Genomic DNA, 26,387 nt, shown 5'->3' with positions numbered 1-26,387 from the left:
ACATGAAAGAAATTCATAACAACTTTGTTCTTCTCTTAATAAGAGAAATTAAGATAAAAATATGTAAATTTCAATCTAACATGAAATTTAGCCTGTTTACTGCTATTGGTAAATAAAATTTAGAATATTTGTTTTCAGAATAAAATGATCTTACCTACATCTTAGATTCTTAGAACTTCTACGAATCAAATATGTATTCTCAACCCCCACCCCCCGTATCCCAACCTCCTCCTGGTATGCTCACTAACCCTGGGGCCCTGTTAGTCCGCCCTCCCTCTATGGGAACCCTTCCTGCAGGATTATCTCAGGGTTCATTACTCTGTGCTCCTCCTGCAGCTGTTCCAAATATGGCCCCCCTGCTCCATCTAGGACCCGGATATTCTCATTCTATCCATCAAGCCCCTCCACCCCAGCTTCAAAGTTCAGGATTATATACTCTTCCCCACACTCTTGTCTCCGCCCCGACCTCTCTACCGACTTATTTGACCGGAACCCAATCTGTTGTGTCCGCCCCAACCCTACAGTTTAATATTCCTCCGCCTTCACATTATCCTTGTGTGTCCGTCCCAACCTCATTTATACCTGGTAAAATTAATTGGCCTGCAACATATCCTAATCAACCCTACCAACAACAATTCCAACAAGTTCTTCCACCAGCTCTACCAGGATACGGATACACTTCCCAACCTTACACTCATCAAGAACCATCTATAAGAGAAATATCTCAATCCAGAGATAGATCTCCTGTGAGAGATAGATCTCCTATGAGAGATAGATCTCCCATCAGAAGAGATGAGATGAGAAGAGAGGAGAGATACAGGGATGAGAAACAAAGATGGGATGAAGAGGATCGGTATAGAAGAGAAGAGAGTAGGTATAGACAAGGACCCCCGGATAAAGATTCAGTTCGGAGTAAACCGGGAAGAGAGGACAGAGTTAGCACTGAGAGAAGATCTTTGGACAGGTTCTCCAGGAGTCGAGAAACCAGGATCAGTTTAGATTCTAGATCAAAGGAGAAGAGCAGAGAGTTAAAAAGATCCTTCGAGCATAAGAAACAGAAAGAGGAGTTTGAGAGAGAAAATGCTAGGTTGAGTCGCGAAACTCAACGGAAAGAGAATATTCCTTCATCCTACAAGAAGAGCAGTAAGGAAACCAACGATGCTTCACGTACTGGAGACAGAGATTCTCGACCTAGAACCGGAAGAACGGATAACTCTCCGCCCGAGCCGGAAAAAATAGGAAAAATCAGCAAAAGAAGGAATAGATCTAGTTCTGCTCGATCTAAACCAATTCTTCCGTCCAAAGTTAAAATTGAAGCTGAGGACCCGGTTGATACAAATAATATGACGCATGAGGAGATTATCGCAATGGAGAAAAAAGTTTGGATTCGATCCACACCTGCAGATCTTTATTATGAAAGAGATAGAAGCAACCCTGTTGTGATGAGATCAACTGCGAAATCTCGAGCTATGCATCAACTCTTTGAGGAAAATCTTCTCCGGGTAGGACCGGAAGCTAGAAATCAGTTTGCTGTGCGAGAACCACCTAAGGCCGTCGGAGCACGACATTGTCACGACTCTAGCTCCGACAGCTCTGATAGCGAAGATGAACCGGATCAAAAGTTTCGAGCCGACGCGATGGACTGGATGGATTTTCGATCCAAGGATCCAAACCGTCTTCATCCCGATATCTGGCAGAATATGCCGAATGAGATGAACGACGGACCGGCTTGCCGATGTCCTAAAAAGGCGCGAAACAGTGGAATCCGGCACAAATACTGGGTCGGAGAAACTGAATTGAACCCATTGGATCCGGAGACTAATAATCACAACGAACTTTTCCACTACAGGGTTACAATATCACCACCAACCAACTTCCTTATCAACCGACCCACCACGATCTATCACGATGAACATGAGTTTATGTTCGAAGGGTTCTCGATGTTTACTCGAAAAAGAATACCGAACCTGCCTGTTTGTCAGATTATTCGATTCAATATCGAGTACAGTATACTCTTCTTTGAGGAAAAAATTCCTGAAAATTTTACAATCAGGGACGATATAATTTCTACATTATTTGAATAGCGTATTACATTTTGATAAGTCTTCATATAAAAAAAAAACTTCAGCCCATTCGGTCCAGCCGTTTGGCCCAGCTATAGCTAACATCAAAAAATATATAATATATTTTCCAAAGTTATTAATAGAATGTTCAAGTTTTATGTGAGAAATCAGTAAAGGTTATAGTTTATTTTAATGTTTTATTGAAATTATAATCGTAAAGGGAGTTGGAGCTATTTCAAAAATATTTCTTTCATGAACTTCTTGAACTCTGGGACTGGGACACAGATCAAAGGTATAAAAAAGGGTTTTAAATTATTTAAAAATATTAAAAATCCTTTTATTCTTTAAATTTTAAGATTCAGTATTAAATGACTTGCCGTGGCAAGATGAATTGAAGTTTGTTTTCATAAATTAAAAAAATTTTCTGAACAAATTTTATTTTTTGGGGGGGGGGGATATTAACATTTTCAAATTTTTTTTTTCAGGTACTTCTTTATGCCGCGATTTGTCCGGAACCTGTCTGAGAACGGAAAGGAGGTGTTGAGCATGAACGAGGTGCTGAGCTACCTCCTCAACTCCTACACCTCCATAGCCAACACAGAGGACTTAGACTTTATCACAAAGTTAAAGAATGAGGTTATGATCATTATTTAATCAACTTAAAGAAATTGTAAGCGTAATTTCAAGTGACCCTACAAGCAAAGATGGCTCTTAAAAGATTTGTTTGATCAAGTATGAATTAGATATCAATATTTACAATTTTAAAACTGATTCTTTTCAACTGTGGGATCTATGCAAACTGTGAATTTTACTCTTGGGGACCAAATTTAATGAATTAGAGTTACGTCGCTGAACTCCCCCAAGATTAAGGAATGATCTGAATCGATGATTAAAATTTGAACCATTTTGTTTTATTTATTCATTATATTCGGTCCCGTGATTTATATGGCTAATAAGTGCTTATAATCTATTTTGATGGGGATTCGGATCCATCTTGTCTAAAACGGGGTCTCGTAGGAACTTGACCATTCAATGATCAGATAGGATTTCTAATGTTTAAACTATCCCAGGACTGGCAAGTGTTCGCAGACCAGATCAAGGGAATGCTGGTCAACTGTCCGGGAATGAAACCCTCAACGATCAGAGTCGATCAGTTGGATAGGTAGATAGATATATTTTTAAATATTTCAGTCTTATTTTTTAAATGGATTGATTGTCCTTAAAATTAACCTTCCAATGTCCGATTCTCAATGGTACCCTTTAAACCTTTAACTGATCAATAAGTGAAAGATATTGTCGTTTTTTTAGCTTGCAAAGCGTTTAATTCTTAAAATATTCCTTAATTGTTTCTGAAGCAGAAAGGCACAAGTCACTTAAATTAAAAAACTCATTTGGAAATAATCTATTTTTAAAACCAATACTTAACCCAGGGACCATGAAGATAAAGATAAACCTTGTTTCCCAGATATTGTTCATTTTGGTTTAAAACCACCTCAACTCTGTTATGCAGGTTAGTTTATTCTAATGATCTTAAACAAGATTTTTTCTTTTCTCCTCTCGGCACATATATATATATTTTGTTATGAATAGACTAATAAGGAAATACAGAGGCTGTTTGCTAACGATTGAAGTATAAAAGTATTATCCTTGTCAAGTTGTCACATAGGGTTACCCACAAATTATAAGTCAAATAACCTTAAATTCTATGCATGATCCAGAGGTTGTACTTTGGTATTTTACTGGCATATGTCATGATTTGGCGAAGAATAAAACAAGTGTAAAGCTGAAGGAAACCATGATTGTAGAAAAGATTATTATTAAATATATCCGTGTCTTTGAAGTCTCATTTTTTGTGGATAACCCTGCTTCTTCTATATAAAGCAGAATATCGAAATGTATATCATATATATGTGGTTAAGTGGCGTGTAACAGTAAGAAGATGTTACTAAAATCAAAAATTTCATATAACAGGATATGTTGCATAAGATGATTTGTTACACATAGGAGTTTGTTTTCAGCGATTTTTGCAACACAACGTTGTGAGTGGCACAACCATTTCAGAGCTTAATAATTTTTTTATTATTTCATAAATCAAAATCTTACAGGAAACCCTGAATACCAGAAGTTGTATCGAGAGTTTGTTAAATTCCGTCATCTGCTCGCAAACATGCCGAAACCAACGATGCTGGATAAAGAGAACCTAGAGAGCAAGGAGAAAGCTCTCCAGGAGATGCGGTCTAACGTGAAAATGAAGCGGGACACCACCGTGGTCGTCTCATCCAAGGGTTTCTATAAAACAGGATTAATGACAGATATTGTTCAACATGCTCTTCTCCTTCCTGTCCTGGTCAGCCATCTCCGGTTCCACTTCTCCCTGGACTACCTGGAGACCAAGATCAACTACAAGTTCAACAACAGGTTTCTTCTCCAGCAGGCGCTCACTCATCCGTCCTACAAAGAGAACTTTGGGACGAATCCTGACCATGTTCGGAACACGTTGTCGAACTGTGGGATCCGGCAGCCGGAGTACGGGGATAAAAAGGTTCATGTTCAGAGTGCCAGGAAGAGAGGAATAAACGTTCTCATAAATATCATGTCAAGGTTAGTGTTTTTAAAGCATTAAAAGGACTGTAAACGTAATTTCATGTTGCCCTCCATTCTTGAACATATCATTGTTATCAATCTGAAAATCTACACTGTTGAATTGTGAATTCTCTTTTTATGTCACTTGTGTATTTGTGAAGAGAAATAAGGAATAAAATTAACAGAATTCAACGATTTATGATAGAAAACTGACGATATCTTCCTTATTGTTAATCTGATATATGTTTATTGGGCTCCGTTTTGATTGGGGTATATAACTCTTTAAATGTTGGGTCATCTGAAATTACGTTTACTGTCCCTTCAAGGACATTACTTGTGTTTTCTTTATAGATACAAATATTACTGTTTTTATCTGATTGTTAATTGTGAACGTGTTAATATAAAAGAATTCTTTGTATCGAAGTTTTTGTTGAACTTTGTACTCTTTCCTTTCCCTTGCCAACTGTGAGCTCAATAAATGAACTCACTCAGCCAACACCAGACTAGTGATTTCAGATACTTAAAACCCCAATTGTCACTTAACACGGTCACCGGGGGTTTTCTTTCACTTTTAATGAATTATATTATTCTTTCTAATTCGAGTGTATAGACTGGAACTTGTGAATATTGGTTTCAATATAATTTTGAATGGTGCATTGTAAAGTATTTGTATCTGAGTTTGTACTTTCTTCCAGTAAACGATACACAATTCAAGAAAGCATTAAAGGTACTATCGACTTAATTTCAATAGATTTTTCATTTTAAGAGTTAAATGGCAAATTCGCAACTGTGAGGTTTAGCATTTGTCTTGAAAACAAGGAAGATATCATTGCTTTTAAATCTTGAACATAAATAAATTTTGTCATTTTTTTTCTCTTGTCCTTGCTGCATGAATCCGCAATTTAGATTCGGAAAGAAGATAGAGACGGAGTCTGCGGTGAAGCACAACGAGAGGTTGGAGTTTCTGGGGGACGCGGTGGTGGAGTTCATTACATCCGTTCATCTCTTCTATATGTTCCCGGACCTTGAGGAGGGAGGACTAGCCACTTACAGGTAAAAATAGTCTGTTAATCTATTTATAAATTTTTCAAGATTTTTAATCGGTATTCTGTTGAAGTTATCTTTATTAAAAGTTTGCACTCTTTTTATCCTAAATACTGGAAATACTATCTTTATAATCGTTTTTGGTTCGTTTTCGGCAAATGATATATTTTCTGTCAGGGTCCAAATTGGGCATAGTGTAAAAATTGTAAAAGCCACGCACCTCTGACCCTTTAGTAAAAGTAAATTCAACCTAAAGTCTGGCCGCGTCAACCTTGTTGCACCGGTTTGTCCTATTGAGTGTCTGCTTTATTTACCCAAAGGTTGACCCGGCTCGTAAATTCAAATGTACTACGGCTGCCCCCGTGAAGCAAATGTTTAAAAAAAAACCAATTTTTACACTAGGCAGAATTTTGACCCTGAAAGAAAATAAAGACAAAAACAGAAACAAACCAACTTAATGCAATCTGAATCCAAATATATTCTGTTTTTACTAAATTAATTTTAGATCTGCAATTGTTCTGAATCAGAATTTATCCTTGCTTGCCCTTGCTCTTGGTAAGTAAATAATTTTTATTCAATTTACGTTTCCTAAAAAATATTTGATTTTTCATCTGTATTTCACAGAATGCTAGATTGTCTTTTCAAAATAATATCAATAATGATATGATGTTTTATAATCCAAGAAACTTAGATATTTATTTTGTTTTCATATTTTATTCTAAATGTCTATTTGCATTTTAATTTTTGAGTAAAAAGTGGTGTTAGGATAAAATATATTGAGTCACTTCAAGATAACTACTAACAGCGCTCGTGGAGGATAAAGTCATACTTACGAATATATGATCGTATATGTAGAAAACACAGTTGAAATGTACATAATGAAAGGATGTACTGTTTTAATTAAATACCTGGAGAACCAGGAGACGTTTTTCCTGTTAAACTTTAGACCTTGAGAACTATATCCTGTTTAACTTTTAGACCTTGAAAACTATATCCTGTTCTAGTTTAGACCTTAAAAACTATATCTTGTTCTATTTAGACCTCAAGAACTATATCCTGTTATATATTAGACTTAAGTATATCCTGTTATATATTAGACCTGGAGAAGTATATCCTGTTATATATTAGACCTGGAGAAGTATATCCTGTTATATATTAGACCTGGAGAAGTATATCTGTTATATATTAGACCTGGAGAAGTATATCCTTCTCTATTTTAGACCTGGATAACTAATAACTATATCCTGTTCTTATTTTAGACCTTGAAAACTATATTCTTTCATATTTTAGACCTTGAAAACTATATCCTTCTCTATTTTGGACCTTGAAAACGATATCCTATTCTATTTTAGACCTTGATTACTATATCCTGTTCTATTTTAGACCTTGAAAACTATATCCTGTTCTATTTTAGACCTTGAAAACTATATCCTGTTCTATTTTAGACCTTGAAAACTATATCCTGTTCTATTTTAAAACCTTGAAAACTATATCCTGTTCTTTTTTAGACCTTGAAAACTATATCCTGTTCTATTTTAGGCCTGGAGAAGTATATCCTGTTCTCTCATGGATCAGATCTGTGTCATGACTCGGAACTAAAACACGCGATGGCAAACTGTTTCGAGGCATTCATGGGAGCTGTCTTCCTAGACGGAGGGATCAATATAGCAGATAAGGTAAATTTAGGGGGCGCAAGTTCCAACCCGTGCTTATGTTCAAAACCTGACACTGAGTGAGGTTTGGGCGCAAATAGTATGCTCAACGCTTTATTAACTCTTCCTGTGCCGCGTGCAAATATCTATTATAGAATCTAATTCCAACATATTATTAAGCACGACGAAAACTACAAATAACACTAAATTAAAACTATGAGCTGTCGTTCATTTTTAATAAAACCCATACCATTTTCGAAACATTTGCAAGGTTTTCCATTTTCGCACACTTCACGAATTCGAATCTTGGACGCGTTTTGGAGCATAAAAAACTTTCGCTATAATCCAATGAAATTAAATCAGAATGCTTCGTGCTATTTTATCCAATTATAATTTTATCTTTTTTGTTAATTTAGTGACTCATGGAAGCTTATACTTAGATTCAATCATTTTACTGCTATTGCACACACGGTGGATTATTTTTGTTTGGTAAATGACGATTAGCTTTGTTTACCAAGACTGTTGAAATTTGTGTAATTTTATCATTTTATGCAGATACATCTTAAATAGATAAGGACAAAAGTAGTTAAATAGTCATTTGTAGGATTTTGGTACGCTTAGTACAACGAACTATGTTCATGTGTTCAGCAATACAATGTCCATTACGGAGAAGGATATTAATGAACAATGTTCAGGTGTTCAGCACTGCAATATTAAGTACGGAGGAGGATATTGATGAACAAGGTGCAGGTGTTCAGCACTGAAATGTTCCGTATAGAGTAGGATTTTAGCGAACAATTTTCACGTGTTCAGCACTGCTATGTTCATTACAGAGCAGGATATTTATGAACAATGTACAGGTGTTCAGCACTGCTATGTTCATTATAGAACAGGATATTTATGAGCAATGTACTGGTGTTCAGCACTGCTATGTTCATTATAGAGCAGGATATTTATGAACAATGTACAGGTGTTTAGCGCTACTATGTTCATTATAGAGCAGGATATTTATGAACAATTTAGATGTGTTCAGCACTGCTATGTTCAATATTGATCAGGATATTAACTTATAATGTTCAGGTGTTTAGCACTGCACTGCTATAGAGTTTGGTATTAATGAACAATGTGCAGGTGTTCAGCTCTGCTATGTTCAGTACGGAGCCTGATCTGTTTGAAACCTGGACGGATATTCCTCATCATCCTCTCCAGACTCAGGAGCCTGGGGGAGACAGGCATTGGATTGGTAAGAGTTAGATTAGTTTTCTTCCTCATTAAATTTTGAAAATGGTTCCGGATCCACGTCATTTCTGTAAGATTTACTGAAAAATTTTAACAAAGAAGAATTTTCAAATTTTTTGTCTTATTTTTTTCGCTGATTTTTATGTTAAAACTTGATGAACCATTCAAAAATTAGGAAATTATTGTAAGCTTTTTTCAATAGTTTAGATTTTGGTTTTGAGAGTAAAAAAGTGTTTTATGCAGTTTTTGGTTGATATTTGCCCCTTGGATCCGGATCCGTGGATCCTAAGCACTGATTTGCAGACAGCATTATTTTTTTTAACTTTCCAGGTCCCAAATGTAATGAAAGGAGATAAGGTTTAACTACGTCGACCAAGTTGAATCATTGAGTACGCCCTCATAGCTATTTTTGTATTTGGTCCCAGAATGAATAGATATTAAAACTTATTTTTAAGTTTTTTTATTTTTTTGCACATCATACCTTATAAAAACGTATTTGTTACGCCATATTTTTGTGTTTATAGAACCATATTTTTAGCAAACTATTTGGATGAAGTTTCTAGTTTCCTTATTTGTTCTTATTTGAACATGTTTTTTTTAGATTATTTTAATATATAACTGTTTAGATACGTATCCGAATCTGCAAAAGCTAGTTCAGTTTGAGAATGAAACTGGAATTGAGTTTACTCATATCAGACTTCTAGCCAGGTAAGTTAGAGTTAGGGTTTCCAATTTATTTTTGGATCCGTTAAGGGCGCTTTAGCTTAGGGAACTGGAAGTGGTTTAGAAAAATAAGTAAATAATAAAGATTCAAGTTTGGCAGAAATAAGTAAAAGTTTTAGGTTAAATAAGTCTTAAAACGTTTAAACAGTAACATGTCCGATTTACAACGGTACCCATTAAACCTCTATTTTGTATTTGATTTACAATTAGAAAGATTTCGTCATTTTCAACTTGACGTGTTTAATTCTGAAAATTCCTCTATTGTCTCTGCAGTATAAAGCTCGCTGTTAAACACGTAACATTTTAGCATAAAAGGAATGTCTTACTCATCCTTATTCAGATAAAGTTTGAAAGGGGTAATATTGCATCTACAGTCTAAACTTCACAGTCCCCTTTCTTCAGTTCGTATATTACATGTTTTTTATATGGTTATATATATATGAATTAAGGTCGGATATTAGTTATCTGATATGAGGCTCATTTTCCCAAATTACTAAAATTCTTGGCAATTTAATCAGTAATAAGAGATGGAATTAGATAGAGATGGGTTTATAATGATGATGCATTTTCAAAATTATACTTTTCCAGAATTTATTAATCCGCAATTTATTATAATATCATCAAAAATCATTTTTTTTTTTGAGATTATTTCAACTCAATTTTCTATATCTAAATATCTAAATTGTATATTGAATAAAGATACATTCTTTAAGAATNCCTCCATGGATTAGAAATATCTGTGGTGTCCAGAGGGTTTTTAGGCCCAAACTGCTGCTTAGCCCCCTAGATATAAAAAATAATTCCCCTGTACAAATTCCCGAGTACGCCCCTTTAATATTATCTTATGAAGGGTTTCGGTCTGATGGGTGGTTGTCTCTGTAGGCATTAGGCGCGTCAAAATAAAAGATTGATTTTTTAAATATTTTGTTTTAGAGCGTTCACAGACCGTTCCATTGGATTCAACAACCTAACTCTAGGTTCCAACCAGAGGCTGGAGTTCCTAGGAGACACCGTCCTCCAGCTCGTGACCTCGGAGTTCCTTTACAAACATTTCCCGGACCATCATGAGGGACATTTATCCCTCCTCAGGGCATCATTAGTTAACAACAGGACGCAGTCCGTCGTCTGTGACGATCTCGGAATGACGCGCTACGCGTCCTTTCATATCCCGAAGGTTGAGTTTAAGGTGAAGGATAAGGCGGACTTACTGGAGGCCTTTGTTGGGGCTCTTTACGTAGACAAGGATCTTTATCATTGTCAGGTAAACAAATTTACGTAGAAAAGGATCTTTATCATTGTCAGGTAAACAAATTTACGTAGACCAATCATTGTCAGGCAAACAAATTTAAGGTGGCGGGATTCCACTTATTGTATTGAATAGCAATAAAGCAGTCAACCCGCAAAAGTCGTCTTTGTTATTTATTTACAACAATTACAAGTTAAAGAATCTCAAAATCTTTCTGTGAATTATTTTGTATTTCTCGGTCTTTGAAATAATTGCCGATTCTTTTTCAGGTTTTCGCTGAAGTCTGTTTCTTCCCAAGGCTTCGTCAGTTTATCCTGAATCAAGATTGGAACGATCCTAAATCTAAACTTCAGCAGTGCTGCCTAACCCTCAGGTATACTACTTTATTAGGATCCTAAACCTAAACTTTAGCAGTGCTGCCTAACTCTCAGGTATACTAGTTTATTAGGCTCCTAAATCTAAACTTCAGCAGTGCTGCCTAACCCTCAGGTATACTACTTTATTAGGATCCTAAATCTAAACTTTAGCAGTGCTGCCTAACTCTCAGGTATACTAGTTTATTAGGATCCTAAATCTAAACTTCAGCACTGCTGCCTAACTCTCAGGTATACTAGTTAATTGGATCCTAAATCTAAACTTCAGCACTGCTGCCTAACTCTCAGAGATACTAGTTTATTAGGATCCTAAATCTAAACTTTAGCAGCGCTGCCTAACCCTCAGGTATACTAGTTTATTAGTATCCTAAATCTAAACTTCAGCAGTGCTGCCTAACCCTCAGGTATACTAGTTTATTAGGATCCTAAATCTTAACTTTAGCAGTGCTGCCTTACCCTCAGGTATACTAGTTGGATCCTAAATCTAAACTTCAGCAGTGCTGCCTAACCCTCAGGTATACTAGTTTATTAGATCATAAATTACAACTTCAGCAGTGATGCCTAACCCTCAAAATCAAATTCGCTGTTCGGCGCTGATTTTCTCGCAATCGGATTAACAGTTTTGGAAAAGGTTAAGAAAATGTTTCTCCTTGAAAATTAAAAACACTTTGAGTATGTGAAAATCAATCAGTAATAAATGAAAATCAATAAAACGAAAGTATTGAAAAGAACCTTTTTTCAATAAAAAAATCTTTTTTAGAACCATGGACGGAAAGGAACCCGATATTCCCGTTTATAAGGTATGTTTTTATAATCTTATAATAGATAGATCGATGGACAGATAGACAGAAAGATTTTATTCCTTAGAAGACAACTTGATCATACAAATATAACAAATTCATTTCTTTTCAAGCATCAATATTTACGCTACATTGATCAATTTTGTTAAAGTTGGAAAAGAACAACAATTCTCACTTTTTCTCCTTTCAACTTTTAAACTTCACAGCACATCCAATTTTCAATGAAAAATTATTCTTTTTTTAAAGAAATCATGATTTTAAACATTTTAAATAAAAAATTGTAAATTTGCTTAAATCTTTCTTTTTAAAAATCATCTTTTTCTAACAATTTTCAATAGAGAAATACTTTAAAATTGTGTTCTTCATGTATTCAGGTTATTGAATGTAAGGGTCCAAGTAATACAAGAGTATACACCGTTGCTGTTTACTTCAGGTAAATTCATTCATTCATTAATCAACTCATCCTTCCTTTTATCATTCCATTCTTGATTTAATTTATCAATTCATGCATTCTTTCGTTTTATTCTTTGGTTCATTCTTTCCTTTATTCTTTGTTTCATTCTTTCCTTTATTCTTTGGTTCATTCTTTCATTTATTCTTTGGTTCATTCTTTCATTTATTCTTTGGTTCATTCTTTCTGTTTATTCTTTGGTTCATTCATTCATTTATTTTTTCGTTCATTCTTTCGTTTATTCTTTGGTTTATTCATTCGTTTATTCTTTGGTTCATTCTTTTGTTTATTCTTTGTTTCATTCTTTCATTTATTCTTTGGTTCATTCATTCATTTATTCTTTTGTTCATTCTTTCGTTTATTCTTTGGTTCATTCTTTCGTTTATTCTTTGGTTCATTCTTTCGTTTATTCTTTCGTTTATTCTTTGGTTCATTCTTTCGTTTATTCTTTGGTTCATTCTTTTGTTTATTCTTTGTTTCATTCTTTCATTTATTCTTTGGTTCATTCTTTCATTTATTCTTTGGTTCATTCTTTTGATTATTCTTTGGTTCATTCTTTCGTTTATTCTTTGGTTCATTCTTTCGTTTATTCTTTGGTTCATTCTTTCGTTTATTCTTTGGTGCATTTTTTCGTTTATTCTTTGGTTCATTCTTTCTTTTATTCTTTCGTTCATCCTTTAGTTTATTCTTTGGTTCATTCTTTTGTTTATTCTTTCGTACATCCTTTTGTTTATTCTTTCGTTCATTCTTTCCTTTTTTCTTTGGTTCATTCTTTTGTTTATTCTTTGTTTCATTCTTTCATTTATTCTTTGCGTTCATCCTTTAGTTTATTCTTTGGTTCATTCTTTTGTTTATTCTTTCGTACATCCTTTTGTTTATTCTTTCGTTCATTCTTTCCTTTTTTCTTTGGTTCATTCTTTTGTTTATTCTTTGTTTCATTCTTTCATTTATTCTTTGGTTCATTCTTTCCTTTATTCTTTGGTTCATTCTTTCGTTTATTCTTTGGTTCATTCTTTCCTTTATTCTTTGGTTGATTCTTTTGTTTATTCTTTGGTTCATTCATTCATTTATTTTTTCGTTCATTCTTTCGTTTATTCTTTGGTTTATTCATTCGTTTATTCTTTGGTTCATTCTTGTGTTTATTCTTTTCTTTGTTTCATTCTTTCATTTATTCTTTGGTTCATTCTTTCGGTTATTCTTTGGTTCATTCTTTCGTTTATTCTTTGGTTCATTCTTTCGTTTATTATTTGGTTTATTCTTTCGTTTATTCTTTGGTTCATTCTTTCGTTTATTCTTTCGTTTATTCTTTGGTTCATTCTTTCGTTTATTCTTTGGTTATTCTTATATTTATTCTTTCGTTCATCCTTTCGTTTATTCTTTGGTTCATTCTTTTGTTTATTCTTTCGTTCATCCTTTTGTTTATTCTTTCGTTCATTCTTATGTTTATTCTTTGTTTCATTCTTTCCTTTATTCTTTGGTTCATTCTTTTGTTTATTCTTTGGTTCATTCTTTCATTTATTCTTTGGTTCATTCTTTTCTTTATTTTTTCGTTCATTCTTTTGTTTATTTTATTCTTTCGTTCATTCTTTTGTTTATTCTTTGTTTTATTCTTTCCTTTATTCTTTGGTTCATTCTTTCGGTTATTCTTTCGTTCATAGTTTTATTCATCCTTTCATTCGCCTATTCATTCGTCACTTTTTAAAGGTATTTAAGTTACCTCTCATTTAAAGGTTGCAATTATCAGCACAAATGGTGGAGATATTAATATTAATATTGTAGAGGGGAAATATTAGCTAAATCTAAATAGCTCAATACAAATAGCGAATATATAAACATTGATATTGTAGAGGGGAAATATTAGCTAAATCTACAGGACACTCAATACAAATGGTGGAGATATTAATATTAATATTGTAGAGGGGAAAGATTAGCTAAATCTACCGAACACTCAATACAAATAGCGAATATATAAACATTGATATTGTAGAGGGGAAAGATTAGCTAAATCTACCGAACACTCAATACAAATGGTGGAGATATTAATATTAATATTGTAGAGGGGAAAGATTAGCTAAATCTACCGGGTACTCAATACAAATGGCGGAGATATTAATATTAATATTGTAGAGGGGAAAAATTAGCTAAATCTACCGGACACTCAATACAAATGGCGGAGATATTAAATTAATATTGTAGAGGGGAAAGATTAGCTAAATCTACAGGACACTCAATACAAATGGCGGAGATATTAATATTAATATTGTAGAGGGAAAAGATTAGCTAAATCTACCGGGTACTCAATACAAATGGCGGAGATATTAATATTAATATTGTAGAGGGGAAAGATTAGCTAAATCTACCAGGCATTCAATACAAATGGCGGAGATATAAATATTAATATTGTAGAGAGGAAATATTAGCTAAATCTACCGGACACTCAATACAAATGGTGGACATATAAATATTAATATTGTAGAGGGGAAAGATTAGCTAAATCTACAGGACACTCAATACAAATGGCGGAGATGAACGCGGCCAAGAATGCACTGAATGAGTGCTCTCATCTCTTCCCTCATCTCAGCTATCAGAAAAGAATTCTAGCGAGATCCTTCAAACAACAAGGATTTGATTTCGTCAGGTTAGATATCCGTGGATTATATTTCTTCAAATTTGTTTTTTCCAATAAACTTCAAACTGGTTCATTTTTTTGTGGGACCTAATACGGTCCCATGAGTAAAGAATTATTGGCCTATAAGGATTTAAAAATGTTCCTCTAAAATTGTTGGTATTTTTTTTCAATTTTTAATATTCAACAATACAACCCTGAAAATACGCCACGGCTTAGCATTCATGTTTTAAATGTTTTATAAAAAGGCGTGCAGATAGATCGGCAACAAGTTTTCCTATTTATTAATTTATTTTTAATCTTAATTATTTTTCATTTTTAGATATTTTCTGGAGTTTTAATTCAATCCTCATGATAAAAAATACAAGATACATTTAACTTGTATAACAGCTGTTTTATATTTAGGCATAATTGGTTACAGCAGACTAATAATAAACGTGAAGAGCTAGGTATGAACGTGAAGGAAGAAAAATTAGAAGAAAGCCTGACCTTTGATAATCAAGCTGCTAACCAGGAGCAAGGAGAAAATGTGGTTTCCCCCAAGAACATTACTGGAACGTTTAAGGAGGCTTCTACTAAAAGGAGCGATGATAAAGAGAAGGATAATGGTGCTTCAAAGAATGAAACACAGGCTGCCACTACCAGAAAAGAGGAAGATACAGCTGCATCTGCAAAGAAGGAGAAAGGACGGGTTGTAAGTCCTAAATCCAAGAATGCGCAAACTGAGAGTGTCAGAAAAGAAAAGGTGCGAGGGGAAATATCAAACAGAGATCCAGGGCGTAATGATAGGATGGGGAAATCTGATGTGTCTCTCAGAAAGGAAGAAAGACCACGTTCCTCTGTCAGAGAATCCGAAAGACGAAGTAAAAGTAGCAGAAGAGACGAATTGCGGATTCCAAGTTACAGAAGAGATGAGGAACGTATTTCAAGTGAATTAAGAGATGAGAGGCGAAGCACTAGTTCTAGAAGGAGTGAACGACGAGACTCAAGTGCAGGAAAAGATCAGGGGAGAAGTTTAAATGGGAGAATAGATCATAGACGTGATTCAAATACTAGAAAAGATCAAAGTCGTGATTTAGGAGCTAGAAAAGATCAAGTGCGTGATTCAAGTGCTAGAAGATATCATGAACGTGACTCAAGTGCCAGAAAAGACCATGAGCGTGGTTCAAGCACTAGAAGAATCCACGGTTTTGATTCAAGCTCTAGAAGAGATCAAGGCGTTGATCCAAGTAGTAAAAGAGACCAAGACCGTGATCCAAGTGGTAACAAAGGCCAAGACCGTGATCCAAGTGGTAAAAGAGACCAAGACCGTGATCCAAGTGGTAAAAGAGATCAAGGACGTGATACAATTACGCGAAGAGATTCCAGGGCCAGAAAAGTCCGTGATTCAAAAGTTAATACAGATGAGTTGTGTAGATCAGAGGACCAGAGCAGTCCTGAAAAGTGTAAACGAGACTCAAGAAACCCGTTTAAAGAACGTATTAGTGCTAAAAAGTCTGAACCTACGAAGGTTAAAGATAAAGTTAGGGTTTGTGAGAGAAAGCCGGAATCTGACCGATCTCAAGATAAGAGAAGAACCTCGAGAGAAGGCCGAGAGAAAAATAGTGAATCTGAAAAAAATCTTAAGTCTGAATCAGATACTTTGAAATCTAGCGAAACATTTCCTAGAAAACGAACGGAAGAACGAAGAAAGGATTTAGATCGGGAAAAGGCCGAAAGAGAAGAGTTAGTTCCAAAATCCCAGACTAGAAACGACGGAGAAAGAACAAAGATCCCGCTATCTCGAGTTAACCAAGAAATTCAAGAAATTGAAAACAAACTTGCAAAGAAAAAACATAGAGAGGAGAAAAAGAAAGAAATTTCTACCACCGTAGAAAAATCTTTACTTACTACTGAAGAAATCCGTGAAACGAAAGATATTAACAAAAAACAAGCTGTTAATTCATCTAAAGCTCCTATAGATTGTTCTTCCATACCTGTAGAATTAATCTCCCAATCTCCTTCCAAAGAAACTATTCTCAATGTGATCTCCTCACCAAAACCTGAAAAAAAAGGATCTGATTCTGAGAAGGTTATTATTTCTCCAAAAACTGAAGTCATAAGTATTGCCGAAGAACGAACTGAGACTATCTCAATTGCTACCAAACCATCAGAAATATGTAAACCTTCAACTAATGAAGACCCTTCACAAGATACCTCTTCAAAACCAGCAGCAGCTGAGGATTCAGATATCGAGGAAGGAGAGTGCTCTGACGATGATGATGATGATCTTGAACCTGTAAAACCTGAAGAGATTCCTATAGTTCCTGAACCAAAACCGGAGCCAATTAGAATAGAGAAATCAAGAAGAAAATCAGACTCAAAACGTTCTCCGGAGAAACTACCAAAGGAGAGGAAACCGGAGAAGACGGAAAAGGAGAAAGAAAGAGAAGAGAAGAAGAAAAGATGGAGAAAAGAATCTCCTAAGAGGAGACCAAGCAGAACTTCTGGCGGGGGTAAGATTATTAACCGTTGAACCATCAAGGGAAAAATAAGATAAGGGTTGAGTTTTCAATAGTGGATAATTGCTGACATCATACAGAGTGTATCTTATTTTATTTTATATTCTTTTTCAATATTCATGTTTTTAATTCTTATTTTTTCTAGAAGGATCCAGAGCCCGTTCTCCAGGTCCATACAGACGTAGCATAAGAAGATCACCTTCCCCTAGAGACAGGGATCGTAGCAAACGATCCCGGATGGATTACGATCGCTACGATCGATATCCTGATTATCCCTCCCGAAGTCCAAACCCCTACTGGTCTCCGGATTACTATGATCGGCAGCCAAGATCTCCTAGTCGTGATCGTCAGAAATCCAAATATTACGATCCTTCTTCCAAACATTATAAATACTGATCCTCTAGGATCAGACAAACCTCCCATATTCAATGAAAACCAGAATCCGTATTCTGCTAAATTTTTATCCTTCTAGTCCCTTAAACAAGATAAAATTAATAAGATTTTTAGATTTATATTAAAATTAATATTTATTTAATTGATATAAAAATGAATTGCTCTTGACAACTAGGTAAAATCTAGGATTAAAATTAGATTTTTGTCCTCGCAAAATTATCATAATTCAACGCATTTAATTTGTTTATGTTATTAGCTCCAAGCTTTTCTTTAAATAACATTGATATGATTTCAGAGTATAAAATGGCTGAAGGGGGTTCTCCGACCCTTCCACCCAACCCACCCGGACCTATCCTTCATCCGGATATAATCCCGGATATTATTCCGGTTGATCTAGGTTGGATTACTGGAATTTTTTTTAACCTGGCCTTTTTTAATTTTTTAAAGTTTTTTTTCATTTATTTTTTTCCGAATTAATAGAACTTTTGTTTTAGATACATTTTTTTTTAAATGTGTGTATATAAGTAAGTAAGTAACAAGTAAGTAACAACGGGTTTTTTATTTCAAAATGTGTTCTTTATCCCTTGTTCTTCTTTCATACCATTACCATTCTGCCCCTTTCCCTCCCGAGCTTTTATAATTTATTTTTTTGTTCAGTAAACTCGATGACTCGACCTCGAGTAGAAACCCTGGAGTACACCCCTCGTCGTATAGTTGTACAACCAGCTGGGCAGGTAGATCAACAGTCTCCAGGTACACCTGGATACCTGGAGAGAGGAGGAGGAGGTCTTCAACCTGTAGATATTGTTGAGAGTTTACCCAGTAATCTGATAGACCCGGAGTCACCAGGAGGGCAACCCAGTTCTAATGGTCAGGATGGAGATATCACAGATGCAAGGTAGGACGGTTATATCCACATATACAAGGTAGGACGGATAAGGTAAGACGCATATATTACAAATGTATGGTAAGACGGATGTATTAAAGATTAAAGGTAGGACGGATATATTACAGATGCAAGGTAGGATGGAAATATTACAGATACAAGGTTTACAAGGTAGGACGGATATATTAAACATACAAGGTAGGACGGATATATTACAGATACAAGGTAGGACGAATATATTACAAATGTATGGTAAACGGATGTATTAAAGATTAAAGATTAAAGGTAGGACGGATATATTACAGATGCAAGGTAGGATGGAAATATTACTGATACAAGGTTTACAAGGTAGGACGGATATATTAAACATACAAGGTAGGACGGATATATTGCAGATACAAGGTAGGACGGATATATTAAAGATACAAGGTAGGACGGATATATTACAGATGCAAGTGTAGGACGGATATATTGCAGATACAAGGTAGGACGGATATATTAAAGATACAAGGTAGGACGGATATATTAAAGATACAAGGTAGGACGGATATATTACAGATGCAAGTGTAGGACGGATATAATACAGATACAAGGTAGTGTTATTTTCAAGTTAAGCGAACCATTGAAAAAGTATAATCTATGATTTGATTTGTAGATGGTTTTCCCGTGGATCTGCTGCAGTATCAGGGTTGACAGGGATACCTATGCCAACAGAGAAGGATGATCATCTCTACAATATGAACCATAGGTCAGTTCTTCTTAGCAGGATGTTTCATATTTATTTGTATCTCTTAATGTAGTAACAGGTCCAAAGTATGTACCAGAAATATTTTCTTTAAGTTGTAGCATTAGCGCCCAATTTTTCTTACTTTTTGCACAGTCTCTAACTTTTAGCTCATGCTTTTTTTGGATCCAAAATGGCCTTGATGGGAAAGTAGTTACTACAGGGGAAAAAGTTTCAAAGCGTGATTTGTCAGGTTTGGGCCAAATGTGCAAAGTTATATTTTTAATTGTTTTATTTTTCAATTTCAGTCGAAAAGTAAGAAACCGCCCGCATACTTTTATTCAGAATAAGACTACATTTTTATAATAAAATTTTGAATACTTAAGGGCCCTACAAATAATTAAATTTTAATTTTTGATTATTATTTTTTTCATTTTAGAACATGTCCCATTTTTGAAGCAAATGCTATGTTTGGGCACAAAACACCTTTTGGAACATGTCACGATTTTGAGTCATTCACAGATACCATTTACACACTTTGGAAACAAAACATGTTTTTTGCATATGGTAGAATTAAAGTAATGAAACAATAAATTATGTTCTGATATTTCAAAATAAAACAACTTGAAAAAATGAAAAATTCTAATATTAATATTTTAATGTTCTTACAATTTAATTGAACAGAAAAATGCGGGAATATTTTTATTAAAAATGAAGGAAACAAATTTTAGAATGATTTAGAAAAAATATTTTCAGTGGTTCATAATATTCTGTAGATTAATAAATTGAGTTTTGTTTTGAAACGATGAATATTTTCAAATTATGAATTGTTTCAGAAGTTGTAATGCGTCCAAAATTCGAATTATTGATATTTGCGAAAATGGAAAACCTAGAATTGTTTCAGAAATGGTATGGGGGTTTTTATCAAAAATAAACGATCATTCACAATTTTTTTTTAGAATATAAGTAAATAGTGTTATTTGTAGTTATCTTCGAGCTTAATAATATGTTGGAATTTGGAATTGATATTTGCTCTCGGCACAGGAAGAGTTACTAAAACGTTGAGCATTATATTTGTGCCCAAACAGGACACACCGTGTCAGGTTTGGAACATAAGCACGGTTTGGAACTTTCTTCCCCTGTATAAAGGAAATTGTTACATACTGATCATATCAGATCATTTCAAATCAGGCTTTTTAGAGACGTCCTACCATCAAACTCCAAACCCAAAATTAATTTACAAAGTCATTACTGGAATAAACGTGACTGATAACGTATCTTTTTCTTGTAGACGGAGAGGAAAGGCTTTTGTGTTTAATCATATGAATTTTGATCCTAAACTTCAACTAAGAGCTAGGAATGGAACTCATAATGACAGGTGGAGTACATATTATACATAGATTTCAAGATTAGGCAGACAGGATTAAAGGATTACAAGACTACACTGATAAGATTACATAGATTGGATTACAGGTTTATACGGATTACATGATCACACAGATAGTAGTTCATGATTATAGGATTACAAGATTACACAAATAGGATTAAAGGATTAAAAGTATTACATAGACAGGATTACTTAAACTGGATTACAGGATTACACAGATAAGGTTAAAGGATAAGGATTACACAGATAGGATTATAGGATTTCACAGACAGGATTATAGGACTACAAAGATAGGGTTACAGATTACACGGATAAGATTTTAGGATTACACAGATAGGATTATAGGATTACACAGATAGGGTTACAGGATTGCACAGATAGGGTTTGCAGGGTTACACAAATAGGATTACAGGATTTTACAGATAAGAATACAGGATTACACTGATAGGATTATAGGATTATAAGAATAAACAGATAGGATTACAAGATCACATAGAATGGATTACAGGATTGCAGAGATAGAAATACAAGATTACACAGATAGAAATACAAGATTACACAGATTGGAGTACAGGATTACAAGATTACAAGATTGCATAGATTGAATCAATTGCATTTCATGTATTTTTGTTTTGATAGTCAATTTTATATTTAGAGATAATCTTCGTATTGTACTGCGACAGTTGGATTTTGAGGTGGAAGTACACAATGACCTACCGTACAAGGAAACCTAGATTTTATTAATTGTAAACTTTTCGCCATTAAACAAATGTGAAAATAAGATCAAATTACCTGAAGCTGTCGAACATTATCAACTGAGATTGGGATGCATTGCTTCACCAAAGAAAGTTTTTTATTATACCTAATTACTATACACTTCTGTAGTATTTTAATGTTCTCTGGAGATAAAAATATAGAATAGTGGACCCTTCACTGAAAATTGTCTGCCACGACTTAAAGATAAAAATATAGAATAGTGGACCCTTCACTGAAAATTGTCTACCACGTCTTAAAGATAAAAATATAGAATAGTGGACCCTTCACTGAAAATTGTCTACCACGTCTTAAAGATAAAAATATAGAATAGTGGACCCTTCACTGAAAATTGTCTACCACGTCTTAAAGATAAAGATATAGAATAGTGGACCCTTCACTGAAAGTTGTCTGCCACGACTTAAAGATAAAAATACCAATTTAGAACTTTGAACTGTACTGTGAATATGAAACGATCAGTTAGAACAACGTCTTTTTATTGGCATTTAAGTTTTTTAGCTCAAAAAGTTCAGGAAAATATCAATATTAAATTTTTCAAAGTTTACAATTAAAAATAATTTGGTTTAAACAGGAGATAGAAAGAATACTAGAGCAAGCATCAATGGAGGATCATTCTGATGCTGACTGTATTCTTGTAACAGGTATATTTTTCATCTATATAATATTTTGCTTGTCTGTTTGTCCGTTTTGTATCCAATAAACTGTCAAAACGGTAGAACCACAACCAAATTTCCAAAAAAAAATCAGTAACTCTTGAAGAAATATTCATGACCTATATCCGGTTGTGGATGCAGAACCATTTTTTTCAGCGTGGATCTAATTAGGATCCTGATTCGCATCAAAATAAAATAAAAGCACTAAAATGAAATGGATCCTAAGCACTAGCTGCAGTACACATTTTTGAACCGGTTTTAAATTGTCAAATGTGAATAGACTAACTATTTGTTTGTGTTTAGTTCTGTCCCACGGTGAGTTAGGTATCCTGTATGCTAGTGACCATCCATATAAACCAGAAAACCTATGGACCCACTTTACTGCAGATAAATGTCCATCTCTGGCGGGAAAACCAAAAATGTTCTTTATCCAGGTAGATCACATTAAACTAAAGAAAATTTCATTTTTGTCCAGGACGATCACAATAAACAAAAATATTAAATTTTTGACCATGTGTATTGTGTATGTAGGTCACATTAAACTAAAGAAAATTTAACTTTTGTCCAAGTAGATCACATTAAACTAAAGAAAATTTCATTTTTGTCCAGGTAGATCACATTTAACTAAAGAAAATTTATTTTTTGTCCATGTAGGTGACATTAAACTAAAGAAAATTTCATTTTTGTCCAGGACGATCACAATAAACATAAAATATTTAATTTTTGACCATGTGTATTGTGTATGTAGCATGTAGATCACATTAAACTGAAGAATATTTTATTTTTGACCAGGTAGATCACATTAAACTAAATTGTATTTCATTTTTGACCAGGTAGATCACATTAAACTAAATTGTATTTCATTTTTGACCAGGTAGGTCACATTAAACTAAATTATATTTCATTTTTGACCAGGAAGGTCACATTAAGTTGAAAAAAAAATATTTTTGAGTGACCATGAAGGTTAGTCAGTGCATAAATACTAAACTTGTTTGTTAAGAATGTTATGATGATTTGTGGTCAATCTGAGACTAAAATTTTTCTTTGGGAAATGGCTTAGTCATATCGATCGGGTTAGCTTGATATCCAAAATGTAATCATAAGAATTGAAGTGGCTTAATTCCAGGTATATAGGGGAAATATAGGTTATTGATAATAATAAAGGGTGGCTCTTTCTTACAACTTAAAATTAACAACTATGAGAGAAGGAACTGACTGAGGGAGCGTGTTGTGAACAGATTTAAAGTATAAAAGTTACGACCTCTGGTTTAATGTTGATGAATGTTCAGGCTTGTCAGGGTGACCGGCTAGATAGCGGAGTAAAGATGGTTTCTAGAACACAAACAGATGCTGGAGCAGCTTCATACAAGATTCCTAGCCATGCGGACTTCCTCATTGGATACAGGTAAAAATATATCATATCTCAGAGGGACCGAATTTAATGAATTTGAGCTGGTCGCTGAAATACCGAACGCCGGTTTGTGATTTGAACCGGCGGTAGGTAGTTAAGCGACCACTATAATTCATTAATTACGGCGCCAGGTCAGATTTCTTTAATAGAGGGTGTACTAAGTATGGCTAGTAGAAATACTTAGATAGTATAGCTTGATAAGTATTTAACCTCTCTCTACCTAGTTTAACTACATACTTTTTGCTATTCTCTATTCCGACCTCTTGCTTCATATTTTTACTCGAAGAAAATATTTATTTTGGCATATTTTAGCACCATCCCTGGGTTCTACAGTTGGAGGAATACAACTGCTGGATCCTGGTTCATTCAAGCACTCTGCCATGTTCTACAAAGGGAAGGGAATTCCAGGGACCTTCTCTCTTTGCTCACCAGGTATACTAGGGGGGGAGTACAAGCACTCTGCCATGTTTTACAGATGAAAGGGAATTCCAGGAACCTTCTCTCTATGCTAACCAGGTATATTCTATGTTTTACAGTGAGAAGGGAAATCATGTATGCTAGGAAGGGGGTTATACATTATACAAGCACTGTCATGTTCTACAGAGGGAACGGAATCCTTCTCTCTTTGCTCACCAGGTATACTAGGGGGGGAGTACAAGCACTCTGCCATGTTTTACAGATGAAAGGGAATTCCAGGAACCTTCTCTCTATGCTAATCAGGTATACTAGGGTAGGGGGGGAGTACAAGCGCTCTGCCATGTTCTATAGAGGATAGGGAATTCCAGGGACCTTCTCTCTATGCTAACCAGGTATACTAGGGGGGGGGGAGGAGTATAAGCACTCTGCCATCTTCTATAGAGGATAGGAAATTCCAGGGACCTTCTCTCTATGCTAACCAGGTATACGGGGGGGGGAGTACAAGCACTCTGTCATGTTCTACAGAGGTTCCAGGGACCTGCTCTCTATGCTAATCAGGTATACTAGGGTAGGGGGGGAGTACAAGCGCTCTTCCATGTTCTATAGAGGATAGGGAATTCCAGGGACCTTCTCTCTATGCTAACCTGGTTTACTAGGGGGTAGTACAAGCACTCTGCCATGTTCCATAGAGGATAGGGAATTCCAGGGACCTTCTCTCTTTGCTCACCAGGTATACTAGGGGGGGAGTACAAGCACTCTGCCATGTTTTACAGATGAAAGGGAATTCCAGGAACCTTCTCTCTATGCTAACCAGGTATATTCTATGTTTTACAGTGAGAAGGGAAATCATGTATGCTAGGAAGGGGGTTATACATTATACAAGCACTGTCATGTTCTACAGAGGGAACGGAATCCTTCTCTCTTTGCTAACCAGGGGATACAGGCGATATAGGCACTTGTGCAGAGCACTCTTTTATACTTAATTTAAAATTGACTAAACACTAAACTTACCAGGAAAATAGTTCAAACTTTAACAGCATGTTTGTTAATTCGTGAATGATCAGTATTCTAAAGTGGGGCATGGCTCAAATTTGGTCGTGTGGCTGGGAACTTGGCAAGATAAAACTAAATGGATAATTTGTTTAATTCATAAGGAAGTCTTGGCTGAAAAACCAGGAAATTGAAAGGATTTAAAACTCTGATTAGCTTCTGGAGTCTTACTCCTCAGGCCATTCCTGTAACTTTTGATTTGATTTGATTTTGTACCTCTTACTTGTTATTCTTAATAACAAGTAAAATCCTTAATTATATAATATATATCTAGATTAAAAGAAGGAACTATTATATTCCGTAGAACATGAATCTGAAATGATCCAATTTGAAAATTAATTCATACGATTAATTTTCTTAAAAGAACAACATTTCGAATTCATTTTTTGGCACTTCTTATTATAGTTAAAGAAATATATTATTAATATCAGGTTGCACATAAATTTCAATAAAAGTTGATTATTCATTTTGCGGTATCCCGTCTTACATAGACTGTAATTGTACTGTACAACTTGCTCTAGCTGGCTTAAAGTCGGTACGGTACTTGAATGAACCGGAATTTACAGTGGTGGTGTCGTCGTTATCTAATTATATATATAAAGCTCTTCGCTCATATATATATATTTGTTTGTATTGTATGTATATATGTCAGCCATAGCTGGCAAAACGGCTGGACCGAATGGGATAAAAAAAATTGAGTGAACCCTTAACTCTTGAATACCCTAGGGGTACCATAGGCTAAAAAAAATCAAAACGCCGGGTATTTCAGCTAGTATTACATAATACAAAATCTATTTTATGTTCAGGGTTTGCCGCAAAGTTGCTTTCGACTTTCAATCAAATGTTCCTGGGGACTTTGTGATGCACGACAAGAAGCAGATCCCCTGCATCACCACCATGCTCACCAGGGACGTCGTGTTCCACAGGAAATAGAAATAAAACCAAATTCAGTGGAAATATTGTTGTTCTCCTTATTTCTTTTCATCATGAACTGCCGATAACAATTTGTAATTTTCCAAATTTTCTATAATAAAAATTAAAAGAAATAAAAAAGACGACAATAATTTTAGTGTTTTCTTATTTTCATTGTATTTATTTGAAATCATGACGATCAAAATTTGAGAGTATCAAGCTCTCATTAATATTTATGTTTAAACCATTTTATCTTCATTTTTTAGATAATTTTTGAATTGAAAACTATTGTATTCATGTATAGTGTAAAGAGTATACTTTACCAAAAAACAAAACGAATGTCAACTATCCCTTAATCTATATACTATGTAATATGTCAATAGTAAAGTAATGACCTAAAACTTGACTTCTTAAAAGATTTCTTTTTATTGTGATTGTAATTTATATTATATGATGAATATGTAATTTGTAAAAAGTT

At 34.6% G+C, this 26,387-nt stretch overlaps 2 protein-coding genes across 4 annotated transcripts; both read left to right on the top strand.

Annotated features, from left to right (window-relative positions):
- The first annotated feature begins 119 nt into the window (after positions 1-119).
- LOC111713157 (ribonuclease 3) lies at positions 120-17,991 on the top strand. Of its 2 annotated transcripts, none has more exons than XM_023487966.1 (18): positions 120-2,053; positions 2,284-2,355; positions 2,549-2,699; positions 3,134-3,225; positions 3,494-3,573; positions 4,169-4,664; positions 5,553-5,699; positions 6,196-6,245; positions 7,230-7,366; positions 8,474-8,585; positions 9,208-9,289; positions 10,238-10,565; positions 10,820-10,923; positions 11,685-11,724; positions 12,099-12,157; positions 14,652-14,813; positions 15,207-17,296; positions 17,451-17,991. In XM_023487966.1, the coding sequence occupies exons 1-18, from the start codon at positions 192-194 to the stop codon at positions 17,696-17,698; spliced, it is 6,312 nt and encodes a 2,103-aa protein (XP_023343734.1). In that variant the 5' UTR covers positions 120-191; the 3' UTR covers positions 17,699-17,991. The 2 variants fall into 2 exon arrangements, with proteins under 2 accessions (XP_023343734.1, XP_023343733.1); XM_023487965.1 differs by having other exon boundaries at positions 17,448-17,991.
- Positions 17,921-26,083, top strand: LOC111713158 (caspase-1). 2 transcript variants are annotated; one of them, XM_023487968.1, is made up of 10 exons: positions 17,921-18,092; positions 18,353-18,593; positions 19,237-19,329; positions 20,597-20,683; positions 21,348-21,417; positions 22,038-22,107; positions 22,423-22,553; positions 23,409-23,524; positions 23,843-24,046; positions 25,804-26,083. In XM_023487968.1, exons 1-10 carry the CDS (start codon positions 17,942-17,944, stop codon positions 25,928-25,930), a joined length of 1,290 nt encoding a protein of 429 aa, XP_023343736.1. In that variant the 5' UTR covers positions 17,921-17,941; the 3' UTR covers positions 25,931-26,083. The 2 variants fall into 2 exon arrangements, with proteins under 2 accessions (XP_023343736.1, XP_023343737.1); XM_023487969.1 differs by lacking the exons at positions 17,921-18,092; positions 18,353-18,593 and adding an exon at positions 18,888-18,893.
- Positions 26,084-26,387: the final 304 nt, after the last annotated feature.

Source organism: Eurytemora carolleeae, unplaced genomic scaffold (genome assembly GCF_000591075.1).
Source record: "Eurytemora carolleeae unplaced genomic scaffold, Eaff_2.0 scaffold1384, whole genome shotgun sequence".
Lineage (NCBI taxonomy): Eukaryota > Metazoa > Arthropoda > Copepoda > Calanoida > Temoridae > Eurytemora > Eurytemora carolleeae.
This window is presented reverse-complemented; position numbering and strand designations above follow the sequence as displayed.